This window comes from Physeter macrocephalus, unplaced genomic scaffold (genome assembly GCF_002837175.3).
Source record: "Physeter macrocephalus isolate SW-GA unplaced genomic scaffold, ASM283717v5 random_480, whole genome shotgun sequence".
In the NCBI taxonomy this organism is placed as follows: domain Eukaryota; kingdom Metazoa; phylum Chordata; class Mammalia; order Artiodactyla; family Physeteridae; genus Physeter; species Physeter macrocephalus.
Genome location: NW_021145765.1, coordinates 12,263 through 30,865, shown reverse-complemented (window position 1 = coordinate 30,865; position 18,603 = coordinate 12,263). Strand labels below are relative to the sequence as shown.

General features: G+C 58.1%; 1 protein-coding gene across 1 annotated transcript in view; it reads left to right on the top strand.

The window, feature by feature from the left end:
- Positions 1-18,603, top strand: part of LOC102988344 (nuclear factor of activated T cells 1) — a gene marked incomplete at its 3' end in the record, with an annotated part of 53,169 nt that overhangs the window by 23,858 nt on the left and 10,708 nt on the right. The window contains exon 6 of the mRNA XM_055083017.1: positions 3,511-4,176. Within this exon, the coding sequence (XP_054938992.1) occupies positions 3,511-4,176 (666 nt within the window). The remainder of the gene's footprint in view (positions 1-3,510; positions 4,177-18,603) is intronic.

Here is an 18,603-nt window from a genome sequence, read left to right as displayed (position 1 = left end):
GCGGGGGTCACTCTTCATCGCGGTGCGCGGGCCTCTCACTATCGCGGCCTCTCTTGTTGCGGAGCACAGGCTCCAGACGCGCAGGCTCAGTAGCTGTGGCTCACGGGCCTAGTTGCTCCGCGGCATGTGGGATCCTCCCAGACCGGGGCTCGAACCCATGTCCCCTGCATTAGCAGGCAGACTCTCAACCACTGCACCACCAGAGAAGCCCAGGGTGAGGGTTTTTAAAGAGCTCAGGGGACCCTGGACGAAAGGGATGAGCTGGCCCTCGTGCCTGGCTGAAAATCCAGTGCAGGAGAGAGGCGCCCAGCAGGGCTTTAACTTAACCTGCTAGACGCGTATTTCCTTAAGGTCGAGAACTCTGAGCCTCAGTGCGCTGCTGTAGAATTTAACCCTTGCCATTCTGGATGCCACAGGCCACACGAGCAGCTTTCGAATCCACCCCCTCCCCCCCTGGGTCATATGGGTTTGTCGGGGCTGTTTTTAGTGACAGCTGTGCCCACTGGCCGTTTCTGGATGATTCTGGTTGGAGGCTGCCCCCAGCCCCGCGGTGCCGGCTGCAGAGCCACGTCCTGGAGCCTGAGGCTGTAGGACCAGAGGCAGGGCCGCTTGCTCCTGGGAGAGGCCGTCTTGCCTGTGCTGGAGCTGACGGCCACCTTCACGCCCTGGGCATTACAGCGGGAAGCGGGCGCGGTGCATCACATGTTCTCTTACATGCGAGGCCGCGCATCTGTGTCCAGCCTGCCCCAGGCCGCTCCCCTACCCCCCGCCTGCCTCCCTGGGATGCCCGGCTCAGGGCAGGAGCCCGTGTCGGGCTGCACACAGAGCTTGGACCCAGCAGAGGCCCCTCCTTGAGGTGGGCTTCCACGCGGGGACCCCAGCCGGTAGGTGCTCGCCGCAGAAACCCCGGGCTGGGGCTTCCCTGGCGGCGCAGCGGTTGAGCGTCCGCCCGCCGATGCAGGGGACGCGGGTTCGTGCCCCGGTCCGGGAGGATCCCACGTGCCGCGGAGCGGCTGGGCCCGTGAGCCGTGGCCGCTGGGCCTGCGCGTCCGGAGCCCGTGCTCCGCAACGGGAGAGGCCACGACAGTGAGAGGCCCGCGTACCGCAAAAAAAAAAACAAAAAACGAAACCGGAACCCTGGGCTGCAGAAGCTGCTGCCACAGGCGTGCGGATTGGGAGGGGAGAGAGCCTTAGGTCCTGCGGGGCCGCCTGATGAAGGCACACGTGCTTCTGCACTCGCGCTGGGACACGGGGCCACCGGCACATCGCATCTGGGGGCCCAGCCCGGACTTTGAGCGGCCCCGGTACCAAGTGCCTGCCCCTCCCCTGGGGCCCGTGGTCCCTGCCTCAGGGCACGTTCACGTGGGGAATCTTCACCCCTCGCTGCGGAGGAAGCCCTCGGGGCCACGGGAGACGCAAACGGCTGCTGCCGGGACCCGCGGGCGTTTCCCCAACGTGTGAGACGCACGGAGATCAGTGCCGCCCGAGGACAGCGGACGGCGGCCCTTCGCCGGCCTCCCGCCGGCAGCCGGTGACGCTTCCCCTGGAATCCAGCCCTGTGGGGCCTCGAGCCCCTCGTGCAGAGCCCTAGCTGGCTGTGGGAGAGGAGGGGAGAGAGGTCCCTTCCCCAGCAGAGGACGGTGAGTGCGGGCACCGGGGCGGGCCAGGCCCTGTGGGTAGTCGCCTGGCTGGTGAAGAGCAGCCCACAGCCCCGACGGAGCACCCGGGGTGAGAACGCCCCGTGCGCCCTCCGCGGGCTCGCCTGCCCCCGCCTGCACTGCCCACGCCCGCCGTGCTGGCTGCGTCCCGTCCGAGAACGCTGGGCACACCGGGCTCTGGGCGCCCGAGGCGCCGCGTCCTACAGCACAGGCCTGAGGCCTCGCAGCTCTCGGCCCGACGTGACTTCGGGGACGAGTGGCCGACCGTGGCTCGGCCTGCGGGTGGCAGGGACGCTTCCCGCGGCGGCGCCGCGATGCCCGCCACCCGCGTGTTTCCTCCCTGCCTTCCAGCTGTCAGCGCCGCCCGGGGGCCAGGTGCCTCCCTGCGCAGTGTGCAGACACGTCAGAGGCCGGAAGAGCGGCTGGGAAGTCGGCACAGTGCGGGCAGGACTAAAGGAAGCAGCTTCTCTGGGAACCCTGAGCTGAGAGCCCGGGGCCTGCAGACGCGAAGCGGAGTTACATGCTCCGGCATCCGTGGGTCTGCAGCGTCACCTGGGTCCCAGCCACGTGGCTACCGTGCTGCCCAGGTGCCCGTGCGACGGGCTTCACAAGAGGCCGTCCTCCTCGTCACGGCTGCTGCGGATTCGCAGGCGCCCGGCTGTTACAGAAGAGATGTGCGTCCTTGCTGGCTTGAGACCTTTGTTAAAGCAAAGCTGCGTTCGGGAGAGAATCTTTATTTACTTAGGAGGAGGCTGGGATTTGCGAGGGGCGTTCCCTCCGTGTGGCTGCCCCGGCCGCCAGGAATCCAGCAGCACACACACGAAGAGGTGAAAATATGATTAGGAGGGGTCTGATGACAGCTCATTACCCATCCTGCGTTTGCTCCGGCAGCGCTGGGCATCTGTTATGAATTTAAGTGCGCTCTTACCAGTCACCCTCAGGATAATTTGACCACCGGGGTGTCTCCTGTAAACTGGCGTAAGAGGCAGCAACCAACGAGGAAACGGGACACAGGAAGTTAGCACGGGCGGGAGTGCAGCCGTGGTCGAGGTGGCGCCCAGGCCCCTGCGCAGACCCCACGGCACATCTGCGCACCTTCTCCCCGGCCCTCTCGGCGCCTGGTCTGGCCCACGGCCTGGAGGCGAGTGAAAGGGACCCTCCAGTCCCCATCGTGCCCTCCTCCCAGCCCGGTTCTCTGCACCGCCGGCTTCCTAGCGAGGGGCGGACAGGGCAGTGGTCCGGAAGCCGCCTGGGGGCTTCCAGCCCTGCCCCAGGAGCTGCGTGATCGCTGGTTGTGTGTTGTCTCCAGTGGAAACGAAGCAGCAGCAGGGAGGGGTGGCGTATTTGCTCGTGTGCAACTGTCTTCCTTGTCGGGTGGCTGAGGGCTTCTCTCCTACGGCACAGGGACACTTATCTTTTCTGTCAGATTTTTACTGACTTCCAAACGCCATCTTACTGTTCAAGTTCACCAAATGTCAGACATTTATCAGATAGGGCGTCAGTAGCAGCAGAAATGCAGTAGTACATCCAAGTTAAAAATTTCCCTTTGATTACTACAAATCCACGGGCCCTTGGGTCCAAGGCTTCTACTGCAGTTTGCGAATGGATTTTTATAGCACATTAGTGCTGGGGGAGATTCCAAGGAAAACAGTGCTCTCGGTATGAGAACCAGCTGCAGCTTTCTGGAGCCGATGACTCACACCCTCTTTTTAATTGGGTGGGAGAACCGGGCAGGAGACACACAGGGACTCAGTCAAAGCGCTGTTTGTTTTCGGAGGGTATCCTAGCCACAGGCCCGCCCCACGGCTCCCATCTGCAGCTCGTGTTTATTTAACTTTTTTCCTCCGCGCAGTTCCAATCATAAAGACGGAGCCCAGCGATGACTACGAGCCTGCCCTCACCTGTGGACCAATGAGCCAGGGCCTGAGCCCGCTCCCCAAGCCCTGCTACGGCCAGCCGCTCGCCCTGCCGCCCGACCCGGGCTCCTGCCTCGCGCCCGGCTTCCCGCCCCGTCCACAGAGCAGCGCCAGCCCCGAGCTCCACGACCTCTCCTGCGCCCCCTACGGCCCGGCCACGGCCGGCCCGGGCCACGGCCCCCTCGGACTTCCGCGGCCAGTCGGCGGGGTCCTCGCCGGCCAGGAGGCGCCGAGACCCGCGGGCGTGCCTCCCGGGCCCCCCCAGCCGCCGCCCCCCGCCCCGCTGCAGCCACAGGTGAGTCCGCCGTCAAGTGGTAGCTGCTCGCCGGGGTGCCGGCCAGCGCTCTGTCCCCACGGTCCCTCCTCTCCGCTGCCGCCCGGGACCCAAGAGCCGACCCACCTGCAGCCCTGCGGCCCCGCGCGCCCCCCCGGGACGGGCCACCAGCAGCACCAGCCGTCCGAGGTTCCGAGCAGCGAGCCTGCAGCCGCCCGGCCCCTGCCAGCGCCCGAGGTGCGTGAGGACAGTAATCCTAGTCTGGCCCCCATTCCCGTAACGGTCAAGCGAGAGCCTCAGGAGCTGGACCCGCTGGACCTGGACGACGGTAAGTGCTCGCGGGCAGGCGCGCAGCCAGCCCGGCGCCGTGGGTCCGCCGCGGCCGGAGGGGCGCGTGCGCCAGCCGCCCAGCTGGGGCGCGCCTGCTGTGTGTCCTGCGGGACGCTCCTGCCGCCCTCAGTGGCCCCTGGCGGCCGGCAGCGTTGCCGCCGGCCAGCGGGGTCGCGCAGCTCTGCCCGGTGGGGGCCTGTGGCTGTCGACCCTCGGGTACACTGTCCGCGGGGCGACACAGGGAGAGCTCGGGGCGCCCGGGTGTGCCGGCCCTGGCCGCGTGGAGCACGGCGCCCCCGGGAGCTGACGTGCCCTGTTTAGGAGGGGGGACCGCCCTGGGCTCGGTCGCGGCTCCAGCTTCCTGATTCCTAGTGTCCGAACCGCTTCTCTGGTTGTGTGAACCGTTTTTACGTATTCGCGTGGCTAGAAGTGAGCGACTTGCACCCTGTTCAGCTCGTGAGAACACTTTACGCACGTGACAGGCTCGTCGGAAGCTCAGTGATCGGTCGATGAGGAGCCAGTGGCTCCCTGGACCGGGGCTCAGGTCCCAGCACGGCACCCGGACCCCAGGGAGACGCGTTCAGGGTGGTTGGGAAACGAAGCGTCCTCGAGACACCTGCAGTCAGCCTAATTCGTGTAAAAATCTGAGCCCCAAGGTCTTCCTCTAAAACGAGAGCAGAAGACACCTCGTCGAAAGATTTTTTTCTCTTTCCTTTGGGAAAAGGTGCCAGGGGCGCCGTGATCTGGCGGGTGAGAGGTCACCCGGTGCTCTCGTGGGCCCTGCGTGGATGGTCCGTCCGGGTGGGCGCACAGAGCCAGCCTGGAGCAAGGCAGAGAGAACCCGTCCCCCAGAGGAAGCCGCACTGGGCTGGTCTCAGAACCTCTGCCTGAGGGGCCCCGGGACCACACGTGTGCCCTGAAAACAGCGGGCAGACGAGTGCCGTCGGCGGGTGGGGGGCCGGGAGAGCCCGTGGGGGACGGGGGCCCAAGCCCAGCTGTCTGCTCTCACCCGAAAGCCGTGAGGCTGGGCAGGGCCTGGAGGAGGGAGACGGGCGCCTTCTGCGACCCCCGCCCAGACTCCAGCAGGACCACGGCGGAACTTGCTGACGCAAAGCAGACGTGAGGGCCAGCGTCCAACCTCAGACACAGGGGCCCGCCTCGGCCGGACCCTGGGGTCAAAGGCGGAGTCTGCTCACGCTGCAGGCGCCGGGGTGAGAGGGGGTGGGGAGCAGGGCCTCCTTCCGTCCTGACCGCCGTCCGGGTCCCATCGTGAGCGCAGGGGTCTGGTTAGGTGAGCCTGGCACCTCCTGGGCCATGACCAAGCCCCTGAAGTTGCCGAGGGCCCAGAACGTGGTCCTCGAGGGAAGAGCCCCTGAACTCTGGGCGGTGCCTCTGAAAGCACTTCTGAGGGTGGGAGGGAGGGAGCCCGGCCTCTCTAGGATCCCCCCAGCACACCCTACAGAGGGGTCGCCTGCTTTGAGGGTGAGCGTTTACAGAAGAAGAACACTTGAAAGCGCGTGGCCTTGCGTCAGGAAAGAGCAGGGGAGGCCCTGGGAGGGGCCTCGCTGCCCCCCGAGCAGACAGGGACCTGTGAGACCCTGAGGCCTGGGGGGGCCAAGCTGACGGGGTCCAGCCCTGTTGCGGGGCTGGAGGCTGCAGCCGGGGTTTCAGCAGCAGGAAGGCCCCCGTGCTCCAGGCCCGCCGGCACCTGAGCGTCAGCTGGGGTGGCGCGCGGGCGGCCCCGGGGGGACCTGCGGCCACTCCTGGGACAGCAGCTCCAGGGACTCTGTCCCGAAAGGATCCTTGTGGGCCCTGGTTTCTACTCAGTGTCCGTCACCTGGGCCAGCTGTCAACGCAGCCTTCCGGTTTTGGCCACGAGAGCAAAGCGACGTCGGTTTCCTCGGTCAGGATTGGGGTCACGGTGTGAGGCTTCCCCAGAAAGCGGTGAACGCGTGTCCGTGAATGCGCGTGTATCTTCACGCCACCCCCATGCGTGGTGTTTCCGTGCCACCCTGCTCGCCCCCAGTTAAAGCCACGCCAGGGTGGAGCCCTGAGCGGCAAAGCGTAAACGCTGCCCCGGCCCCGTGCAGAGTGGCCCCGACACGTCCCTGTGGGTGGACATCCCCTGCGTGGACGCTGCGCCCAGCGTCCCCCCTGAGCGGTCTTTCCCAGAGGGAGACCCCCGAGGTGGAGGGAGGCCTCGGGTGCACACGCCGCATGGCTGGGAGGCGGCCTCGCACGAGCCCGGCTTCCCTGCGGTGGGGCTCTCGGGCCCGCGGGGTCGGTCTGAGCACACAGGCTGGAGGAACCGCCCTGGAAGTGGGCACCGAAAACTAAGACTATGGGGCTTCTCTCCTGGAGTTGGAACCACACACCTTCCGGTCAGGCGTCCGTCCCCGCTCAGGAAAGCAGCTCGAGTGTTTGTTGCTCTGTCTGAGCGGCTGAAGACTCCCTGCGTCCACAGGCAGTTAGCGTACAGAAGGGGCCCAGCTCTTGCTGGAAGTCTTGTAGTGGAAGCAGCAGAAAGCACGTCTGTCCTCGTGGTGGGGGGGCCGGATCTGTCAGCTGCGTGTCGGGGGGCTCTTGGAGGGGCCTTGAGGCCGCGTCTCCGTGCTCACCTTGGTTCCTCCGCCTGGGAGCCTCGCGTGCCCACGGGAGCTGTGACACAGACGCAGGCCAGTCCCTCGTGAGTCCTCGCCAGGCCACCTAGTGCAGAATAAAGGCCCACATCGTGGGCGTGGGGACCTGACTCCCCAGCCTCCCTGGCCCAGGTGCTGAGGGGCTCTGGGGCGGGTACCTACTGGCCGCTCCTGACGGGGACGGTGGGAGGGGTACGCCGGTGTCGGGGGGTGGGTGTGGGCCCCCGAGGTTCCTGTACAGCTTGGACGCCTTGCGTTGGCACCAGTGACCTGATCCTTGGCCGGTCCCACCGTTAAACGTTTGTGGTCGAGGGGTTCGAGAGTTAGTTTGTTAAGAGAGACGATGTCCACACTCCCGCTTGTTCTGGGGTGGAGGACGGCGCGCCTTGAGGGGGGTGTACAGAGCGCGGCCCCCGAGGCCTGGGTGAGAGGCGGAGCCGGTCGCCGGGGCCGATCCCTGATTTAGAAAAGAGGCCCCTGTGAAAGGTTTGGAAGGGGGCCCGGGGAGGGCGTCATCGGCCTCACTCGAAGGCACACGTGGCTTTCCTTGTATGCCTGGGTTTTAATTGGCAGCCCAGCCCAGGAAGGTGCAGAGAAGAGAAAATGGAGACGAGGGCGAAAAACTAAATCAGAAAACTAGAGGCCGATTTTAAGTGACCTCGACGTTAAAAGGCAAAGGCTTCGTCGTTGTCATTTACACCCAGGGAGAGGCGAGCAGTCGGGGTGGCTGACGACAGGGACCGGGGAACAAGGACCAGGAGGGGGGCGCAGGGGGAGGAGAGAGGGGGGCGGTTCAGGCTGTGCAGGGCGGCCCCTCCCCAGGCCTTGTCTCAGCAGGACGGGGTTGCTGGTTGCGGGGGGCGCTGGCGGGTACGACCTGCTGTCGCCTGGGCTTTGCCCCGAGAGCCGTGGCGCCGTTCCCCCGGGGCAGGAGGGACCAGCCGTGTGCCACGGCTCGCACAGCCAACTCAGCCCCATGTCACTTGCAGGCGCGTAGAGCCATTGCACGTCCCGACCCCAGGGTGACAGGTTAGGTAACATCCCGCCTGGCCTCGCCCCTCACCACTCCCGCCCGCAGGGCTCTCCGAGGCTGATAGGAGCCGAGGCTGCAGTGACTCTGCTCGCTTCGTGGGTGCAACCACTCTGAGTCAGGGGGTGACTGGGGTTCCTCGGGCTTGTTTGCGATGCTAATGGCGCCGGGTCTGTGAGCAGTGAGAGCTTATTTCATGTGTGTTCTGGTTTCTTATTTGGGTTTTTTGTTTTCCAGGAACATAGAATGAGAAAGGCAATAATAGGACATTATGTCCAGCTCCAGAGAGCCTGGGGCATTTGGGGCCCGTAAATGGATCATTTAGAGATCGCGAAGGAGGCGTGCCCTACGCGGGAAGCCGCCGGCTTAGTCTGCGGAGCGACTCCCCAGGTGTGGAGGGTTAACGCACGCCCCAAGTCTCCATTTACCTCGAGGAACAATTCAAGTGCACGAGGACTCGCCTCACATGAACCCCAACTTGTTGATAGGCTTTCTGGTTTTTTTAGTTGTTTCTACTCTTCGGTTTTGTTTCAGAAGTGTCTGGCCCGTAAATAGTTCCAATTATCATTTATTCTTCCGTTCAACAACATTGGTGAAATTTAGGCTCTCCATTCGGACTTCTCAATCATGGCAGTACCACGGGGTGCCTTTTCTTTTAAAAATTAGCTTTATGGGCCTCACTTATTTTGAATGTAGATTAAATGTGTCATAAAAGCCACACGTGAGCCATTTCCCTGCTATGACTTTTGGGACGTGCCCCTCGCAGAGCTGAGCTACACGACCAGACGGCAGCGCCCCTCTCCGGGTGATGGGTTGTCCTTGGCCGACACACGTGTAAATGCGGGCGGCTCACACACACACGCGCACGGTAGTCTGTGTGCCGTTTGCGTACATCTGCTGGAAAGTCATTGTGAACGTCCCTGAAGCCCGCAGAGTTTATCCAGCCAGCGTTAACGTGACGGGGCCCTGTTTTGCTGACATGAGGATCTCCCTTTGCGACCCAAGCGACGGCTCCCGGGGTGTCGGTTTGTCTGCCACCGTAGCAGCCCCTCCGCGTCGTCCCCCGCCCGCCCGCCCGCCCTGCGGCCTGGGCCACAGTCGGCCCTTTCAGCCCCCTGCAGGGGCTCTCGGGTTTCCGCAAGTCTAGATGTCATTAGAGCAAAGCAGGTGGAGCAAGCGGCCAGGACCGTGTCTGCCCCGCGTCTGGCTGCGCGTCCCCCGCGTACCCCCTTCCTTCCTGAGCCTGGGCTGCTCTGGGGAGAACACGGGGCTTTCCTCATGGAAAGTTTTACTAACCTGGCCCAGGGCCCGGCTCTGAGGCCTTCCCCGCTCCTAGTGGTGATGGAAAGAGCCTGCCTTGTAGGTCAAACGCACGGGCTTGTTAACATTGCAGACGTGGGCTGCCCCCCGGTGGGCGGGAGGACGCACTCAGCCGTGCACGCGGTTCCTGAGCGTCAGTCCTTAAGGCCCGGGCCCTGGGGGCGCCACCGGAGGCGGCGGATGCTGGCGGCGCGGTGACCTGCAGCCTTTATCTCCCGAGGTGGAGTCCACCGGGGCCGGGCTGAAGCCGCCACCCGGAGGAGCGGAGCCCCCGCCCGCTCACTTCCGCTCTGCCCACCCCGCGGTGCGTGCCTCCCGGGCGCCAGAGTCCGTGTGCACGGGGACTCGGGGCTGAGCTTCCAGGGCTGCTGTGCCTCCAGGTGGCTCAGGCCGGTGTGCAGGCTTGGGCGCAAGTCTCCTCCTCGTCCCTGACCAGGTGGACCCGAGCGACAACCAGTGAGTGGCGGGAGCGGCCGACCACTGTCCACCCGCCACGGGCGGCGCCCGAGCACTGCGCGTCTGCTGCGCCCTGGGAGGCGTGTGCTTCCCGCGCGGCAGGGCAGCGGCCGTTAGGATCTGCCTCTCGCTGAGGAGGAGGGGAAGGCAGGGACTGCTCTGAGGTGTCTGCTGAGTAAGGGCCTCTATAAATAGGGCACTGCGTTTGGCCCCGGGGACACAGCTTGCTAGGCTGGGACGTTTGAGAGTCTCCTGCAGCTCGTATGACACTGCAGCTTAGGTGTCCGAGGTTCGGGGCGCCTCTCAGTTGCAGGACGCAGACGCTAGCTAGAAGCGTGACTGCTTTGACTTTCTAATCAAGACTTCTCCAGCCCAGTTATTTTCTGTGCACTTGGAGGGGAATTGGGTGGTTTGCTTTCAGCTAATATTTCACCTTCTCCCTTAATCCTAGGTCTTAGTTGATTTCCTTCTGTAGATGGGAGAGCTGTTTGACGTTCTTAATTTGAGGGAAAGAAACAGGGGAGAAAGCGGAGGGAAGAGCTAGAAAGGTCTTGTGGAGCTAGAACCACTTAGGTCTACTTGGTGCCGGAAACACCGGCGACGGAAGCTGGTGCTCGGACCCGGCTGCGTGCAGGCCACTCGGGCGCCTTGTGGTGCGTCGTCTCCGGTCTCGGGCAGACCGTGAGGGTGGGAGAGTGTTGGCAAGTGCGGGCGTCAGGACTGTGCTGCAGTGTTCCAGTGTGGCAACACTTCTGCAGAGGCGAGCGTCTTTCCAGGGGGATTTAATCAGCTTCGTCTCCGTTTCAGACCAGGTTGCACAACCTTGGCCTGGTCTCTGTGTTTTCTCTCTCTGAGGCCATACATTTCAAAGCGCTCTCTCGCCGAAGAACAAGCACACCTGACAGATCCTCTCAGGTCTGCGAGCCAGCACATAGCACACGGCTGTACTGTGTTCACCAGAGCATGAAGCCAGAAGGAAAGGTGTCCAGAAGCACAGTAGCCACATTCAAAAGCCCAGGTGATGATGGACCATCAGGGCTCGGCGTCTCTTTGGGGAGAGTGGTGACCAGGGCCACAGAGGGCTCCGACTCCCCCTCTGCTGGACGCCTGTGTTTTCACGAGAGCAGCCAGGCACGTGGCGGCCCTGGCCCAGAGTGCCACGCACAGGGTCAGTGGCGTGGCACTTCTAAGTGACCCCGATACAAGAGTGCCCGCTTCATGTGGGTTCCTGAGGGACAGAGAGTGCCTGGCGCAGCCGTCCATCACGTCCAGGCCGAGAAGAACGTGGATAATTGGTATTGGAGTAACCGTCTTCCCGTCAGAGCTGAGAAGGCTGTTCCCAGTCCAACGTGACACATCACTGCCAGCACACAGAAAACCCAAATGGCGAAAATAGTACCTGTGTGTGGCCTTTGGCTCTTTCCAGAGTGATTTTACGTACAGTCTCTGTTGACATGTTCAGCCTCGCAACAGCCCTGTGAGTGTGCAAAACTGCCGATGCAGCCCCAGCTGACAAAGGCGGACGCTGGAGCCTAGAGAGGAATGTCACTCGACCTGCTTAGGACACAGCTGGTGCGTGACGGGACCAGGGACACCACCTTGATCCGCCAGCCCTGATTTCAATACTGTCTCTCCACTCTCAAGGTTGAGCTGTGTCATTGAGCTTTTTTTTTTTTTTTAACCCACTAGAGATGCAGTGAGCAAAGACTCCTGCTCAGAAGTCTAGCTTTCAAATATGAATTGGCCTTGCAAGCCAAAGAGAAGTGTGGTATATTTTTTTCTTCATCAGAGAATCTCCGGTTATTAACTGAGGCACTTTTGATGACCCAAGAAGGACTGGAAGGCAGGCAGGACTTCCAAAATGGTGGAGAGAGGACCTCAGTGAGAGAGCACCACCTAAAAAGCAGTAAAAACAGTGACGAAACTTTCAAATCAATTATCCCAGAGTCTGAACATTAACCAGAGGCAGAAAAAACGAAAAAGCGTTTACTCAAGGGAAACTGGACCTTGGTAACGAACGTGGGATCTGTGGTGTTGTAATTTGGGGCTACTCACACGTCCCCCCTCCCCAGCTCCATGGAGTGTAGCCGTGAAAACCCAGCAGCTTCACTGACAGTGAAGGAGATTGGCCTCTTTGGGGCTCTGTTAAAAGACCCCATCCCCACAGCGGTCAGTCCTTTGACTGGTCGTGAAGCTCCCTGGAAAAGCCTCGTTCCCAGGGCAGCGTAAAAAATAGCAGCTGGCTGGGATCGTGCTTACTGGAGCTGCCCAAAGCTGTGATCTCAATTAGGGCAAAGGAGCCTGGCCTAACTAGGTGACCACAGGGGATTCTGAAAGGCCCTGACATGCTCCTGGGGGTCTGGAAGACTGCACACGTGCACATGGATATGTGCACACTCAGGAAGACCGCACACATGCATGTGGGTGTGTGCACGCTCCGAAGACCTGGGCAAGGAGAGGGCCCAGCCGCTCACCTGTGGCTCCTTCACCTCGCGACTGTACGAGCAGGCGTGAAGCCCAGGCTGACTGTGAACTGAGGGCATGTCAGAGGCGGCCTTTGCACACATACCTCCTCGACAAAACGGGGAGGCCTAATGGTTCAAGGCATTCAAAGAAACCTGACTGATCCTTGAAGGATGCTAACCTGAGGGTGACCACTAGGAAGCCAGGCTTAAAAATGAAAGCAAGACTGTTTTTGAAAAAGTGGGACAGAGAACTTAGCAGCTACACACTGCAGAGATACAGAATCTATGGAATTAGTCCAGGAAAGTCACTAATCAAATAAGCAACAACTAAGGGAAAAAAAGAATCCAGCAATAACAACAAATCCTGGATGGGGGAGGTGCAGGAGGGAGCTGATTCCAGAGTTGCTACAGTGTACTATCTCTAATGTCCAGTTTTCAACCAAAAAGTTATGAGACATGCAAAGAAACATGAAAATGTGTCCCATACACAGGGGAAGAAGCAACCCGCCTGCAGTGGACAATGTCCCTGAGAGGGCTCAGGTATTGGACTTTGTAGCAAAGTAAATCAGCCACCATAGAGATGCTCAAGGAACTAAAGGGAACTGTGTTTAGAGAATTAAAGCAAAGTGGGACAACCATGTCTGACCAAATGGAGATACATTTTCTAAAAGAGCCAAGTAGAAATTCTAGACTTGAAACGTACAATAACTAAAATGAAAAATCATTAGAAGGGCTGAACAACATTTTGGAGGTGACAGAATAAAAGAATCAACAGACTTGAAGAAAAGTCAATAGGTTATCCAGTCTGAGGGATAGAAAGTAAAAAGATTAAAGAAAATTGAAGAAGTGAAACACCATCAAGCATACAAATGTGTGCATAATGAGAATCCAGAAAGAGAGAAGAAAGGGGTAGAAAAAGTATTTGAAGAAATAATGGTCAAAATCTTCCCAGATTGGAAGAAAGACATTGTAGACATCCCAAAAGGTCAACAAATTCCAAGTAGGATAAATTCAGAGATTCACATCATAGCCAAACCGTCAAAGGTCAAAGAAAAAGAGACAATTCTAAAAGCCACAAGAAAAAACCAAGTCATCAGGTACAGTATGTGGAATCTTCAAAAAGATCAACAGCTGACTTCTCATTAGCAATCATGGAAGCTGGAAAGCAGTGGGACTGCATCCTCGAAAGTGCTCAAAGAAAAAGACGGGTGACCAAGAAGTTTCTATCTAGCAAAACTAGCCTTAAAAATAGAGGAGAAATAAGCAAAGATGCCATAAGAGAATGTATTGCCATCAGACCTGGCCTACAGAAAGTACCAAAGGGAGTCCTTCAGGTTGACAGTAACTCAGATCCACGTGAAGAAGTAAAAAGCACTGGTAAAAATAATTACATAATTTAAAAAACAACATAAGCATTCTAAGAAAACTTTTCTTCTCCTAACTTATTTAAAAGAAAATACATGAGACAGTAATTACAAAACTGTGCTGATGGGCTTATATAAAAATGTCATTTGTGTGACAATGATAGTAGAAAGGAAGGAGTAGGGAAGGAAGCTATATTGGAACAGAGTTTCTATATATTATTAGAAATAAGTATTAATCTGAAATAGATATTAAGTATATTGTAATCTCTAGAGGAACCACTAAGAAAATGTGAAGAATATATGTAGTAAACAAAACAAAACAAGACCAAAAAAGCATTTAAATGATACACTGGAAGAAGTAAACTTAGACCCTTACCTCTCACCTTACACAAAAAAGTTAACTCAAAATTGATCATGGACTTAAATGTAAGAGCTAAAACAATAAAACTTTTAGGAGATAACATATGAGAAAATCTTTGAGACCTTGGATTAGGCGAAGATTTTTTTAGATATGACACCAAGAACACAGTCCATAACATTTAAAAATGGATAAATTAGACCTCATCAAAATTCAAAATTTCTGTGCTTCGAGAGATACCATTAAGAAAAAGAAAGACAAGGGAATTCCCTGGCAGTCCAGTAGTTAGGATTCAGCGCTTTCACTGCCAGCGCCTGGGTTCTACCCCTGGTCAGGGAACTAAGATCCCACAAGCCATGCAGCATGTCCAAAAAGAGACAAGCAACATATGAGATGAACGTATGATAAAGGGCTTATGTTTAGAAAATGCAAAGAACACATATCTCAGTAATAAGACAAAAAGCCTAGTCAAAAACTGGGTAAAAGATTTAAATAGACATTTCTCCAAAAAAGGTTTATGAATGGCTAATAAATACATGAAAATATACTCAACATCATTAGTCATAGGGAATGCCAATGAGATACCATTTCATACCTATTAGAGTGGCTGTAAAAAATAACAGAGACAATAGCAAATGTTGGAGAGGATGTGGAGAAATTGGAACCCTCACACATTACTGGTGGGGATACAAAACAGTGCAGCCACTTTGGCAGTGTCTTAAAAGTTGAACATAACATTTGCCCTAAGACCCAACAAGGCTGTGCTTAGGCATCTACGCGAGATAAATGAACACATATGCATGTGCACACAAAGACTTGCACACAAATGTTCTTAGCAGCATCATGTATAATATCCAAACATTTGAAACCACCTAAATGTCCAGCAACTAGGGAATAGATAGAAAAAGTGTGATATAGCCATACAATGGAGTATTAATCAGCCAGAAGGAGGAATGAAGTACTGAGTCATGCTAGGACATGGATGAACCTTGAAAACATTACACTGAGTCAAAAAGCCAGACACAAAAGACCATGTATTATGGTTTCCATTTGTATGAAGGCGTCCAGAAAGGCAACTCTCCAGAAGCAGCAAGCAGGCTGGCTTGGGGATGTTTCTAGGTCTGATCTCTTATGCAGGTTCATTAAGTACAGTTTTGCTAAAACACAGAAGGAGAAAAGTGCTCCTGAAGCGAAGGCTTGTGTGCGTCGTGCACGTCTCCCTCTGTGTGTGGGACACGCGCAGCCCTCTCTCAGGAGTGTTGGGAGAAAATTCTAATTCTGTTTTTATATGACACGAACATAATGCTGATGGCAGAGCTTCTCTCGTGGAATAAAAATGTGTGTGCTTCTCCGTTACTTAACTGTTTAGTTAAATTAAGGATTCTCTTTATCAAAACGTGGGCCTCATGCAGGACCAACCCCGGACGTTTGGCGACCGTGGGTGACGTGGGTTCTTCACGTAGGCTGGGCCCACAGAATCGTGAGTCCCTTTACCTTTTTCAGTTTGAATTTTGACACAGCGTTCTTCCTTCCTTCCAGATTATAATGTGGACTCTTCCACACAGTAAAGAACAAAGAAAGTCTATTCCCCGTTTTAAAACATCCGCCCTTATCAGGCCCGGGGGACACGACTAACCGCGGCCTGGTCCTGGGACAATAAGCCAAGCTGGCGGGCCGGGCCCGCCCTCCCTCCCCAAGGACGCGGATGCTTATCGCTCCCAGAGCCCGGCGGCCAGTTTTCTTTTGTTCCGAAGCAGGGGTAGACAGTGCTGGACGCGGTCCTCAGCCGGGGCCTGGGGGGCTTTATCGGCCCCAGCCTGCCCTCCCTCCCCACAAGATGAAGGCTGCCCCAACTCGGCCCTATCAGGCCCCGCAGCTGCTGTTATTTCAGATAAGCAGGAAGGGTGCCTGGAAGAGCCCTGGGCGACAGCTAGAAACGTCTGTGATTCCCCCAGGCTCGTCAGAGGCCTGGCAGGAGGGAAGAGGGGGAGATGCCGCCGGGGCGCGTCTGCAGCCGACGCGGGGCCCTCGGCTGTGAACCGCTGGCCCGAGGGTTGGGGCTCCGGGGCAGCCCCGTTGTAAGGCCTGCCCCGTCCCTTCTCCGTAAGGCGGGTTGGCTGGCCGGCTGGTCTCGAGTCTCTGCAGCGAGTTTCAGCAGAGATGGGAGCTGGGCCCCAGCAGAGGCCTCAGGAGCTGAGGTCTCGCCTCTGACTGCGTTTGAGGTCGGAGCGTCCTGTGCAGACACTTGCGGCGTCTCCTCAGCCCGGGGACCAAAGTCTAGGGGATGAGAAAGTCACCCGGTGAGGGGCGGGGAGAGCACCCTCCTTCCCCCTCAAGGGTTTTCTCTGGAATCGGTTTTTAGGGAGGAGCCCAGGTAAGACCGCTGGCATCCTCGAGTGTTTAGGAAGCGAAATGAGACTTTGGGGCATTTCCTCTGAATTACTGTCCCTGGGCGAGATTGGTCAGGGAGGGACACGGACCGTGGCCACGTGTCGGGGCCGCTGTCCGGAGGGGAAGGCCTGCCGCCTGCTGCTGTTGGCACGGCCCGTTGCTTTCACAGCGTCAAACTTAGAATCGCCTTTATATGCACTTTCCTTCTTTTTCCACAGTAGCTGTTGCCAGCAAGCTGTAAACTACCCTATATCACTCAGATTTAAGAACCTAAACTAAAACAAATTAAACTCTTGTTGACACTGTAATAAAAATCAGAATGGAACCGGGCGGCTCAGGAGAAGCGAAGTTCAGCTATTTTTGTGGATTTAAGACTGTTTCTGGGATTCGCAGGCTCGCAGCGCAGTGATTTCCCCCTGGCAGGCGGTCGGAGCAGAAGACGCCGCGCGGACGCGGCCGGAGCGAGGCGGCCGCGCGGGGCGCCACCTGGGTGTTTGCTCTGCGCCGGCCGGCAGGGGCGCTGCAGCCGCCCTGGAAAAGCCGCGGCCGGGCGGCTGGTCCGCGTCGGAGGCGGGGTGCTGTGCAGGAGGTTTTAATGCGCTTCAGTTTGAGGAAAGAGCTCAGATCCTGTTGTCAGAGTCCGTCTGTTAACTCGGCCTTCGTGCTGGACAGAAAGCAGCGCTGGGAGCACAGGCCATCGTCCTTCAGAGCTCGTCCACTGTCCAGGCCGCGTAACGCAGAGCAGCCGCCGCCCCCAGCTGTAACCTGCGATGTTCTTGTGACAGCGTCCTTCCCTCGCTGGAAACGGTGGTTTCCACTGGATCACGCGCCAGCTTTCCATCCTGCGAGCAGGTTCCGGCCGTGACGCTGCGGAATCACAGAGCTGCAGGGAGACATGCGGATGGAAACTCCGCCATGGATGAATGTGACGAGCTGGGTGGGCTCCCTGCGGATGGGCTTTGACCTGGGCTCGCGGGCAACCTCTCCCCAGCATCGCACCCCTGCCCTCACCTGCCGTACCCTCTTCTGCATGGCGTCCTGTTTCTCTCTGCTTTCAAGGCCAGGTCGGCTCACGACCTCTGACTCATAAACAGGCCGACATCCACCGGCCACCACAGTCGGCTGGAGCTGGCCGATCGCCACCGCCGCTAAGTGTTCAGAGCCGGCATTGGGGTCACCCAGACCCCCTGGCTCCTACCTGCCCCGCCGGGACACGGCGACACAGCGGGCAGGAGCTGGGCCACGGGGCGCGAGCCTCGCTCCGCAAGCGGCGTCCAGAACTTACTAAGTGGTAGGGAGATGAGGAGGAGACTTAAAAATGCTGGATGACATTCCTCACGGAGCCCTTCACTGTCCCTGGCTGGTTAGAGGACCCCCTGGATCTAGAAACATGTCCTGCTCACCACGGGAATTTTACAGACACTTGTGGGATTTTTTAAGGCGTTTTCATCCCTTTGCTTGCATCAGTGATCTCCGCTGGACCAGGGCTTGCTAAATACACAGAGTGTTTTGATAAAACGTCTTGCCTGTGCTCTTGCGTAGGAAGCTTGTCCGACAGCTCGTGGAGCAGGGGACAGTGGCCAGCAGGGACGGCGCGGAGCTCAGAGCCTCAGCTCCTGGCCTGAGACTCCTGTCACTTTATCTCGGATCTCTTCATGCCCTGTGACGGAAATGGGCCCCTGATTTATCCTTAAGCTCACTCTGAATCCCACGTGAAAGTCCAGCACGGCTCAAGACGTAGACATGACCCCTCAAGGTGCCACCATAAGGCCTCAGTGATCTTCAGTCTGAGTTAACACTTACTGTGAACTGATGTTCTACGTAGTTTGTTCTCTACGTACTGTTTTCTTTCTTTCTTTTTTTTTTTAAGGACATATTTCAAGGCTTCTTCAGAAATCAAATTTAGATAAACAGAGGAGGAATTAACGCTAAATTTCCAAACACACAGCTCCGCCCCAAGGACAGGAAGATGACGTGCAGGTTACTGTGGTTGTAACTTCACAGCTGGGCAACAAGTGCTCTGAGGCCTGCAGGGCAGACCTTGCCAGACTCAGCCTTGGTGAGGCTCCTGGAAGGGATTAATTCAACCTTCAAAGGCGACAGAACCCTTGGGCTTCCCTGGTGGCGCAGTGGTTGAGAGTCCGACTGCCGACGCGGGGGACGTGGGTTCGTGCCCCAGTCCGGGAAGATCCCACATGCCGCGGAGTGGCTGGGCCCGTGAGCCATGGCCGCTGAGCCTGCGCGTCCGGAGCCTGTGCTCCGCAACGGGAGAGGCCCGCGTACCGCAAAAAAAAAAAAAAAAAAGACGACAGAACCCAACCAGTATTTGCAGATTGCTTGCTCTGCTCTGGCGTCGCAGGGCTGTCGAGACACGTGATTGGATCAGATTCCTGACCCCTGGG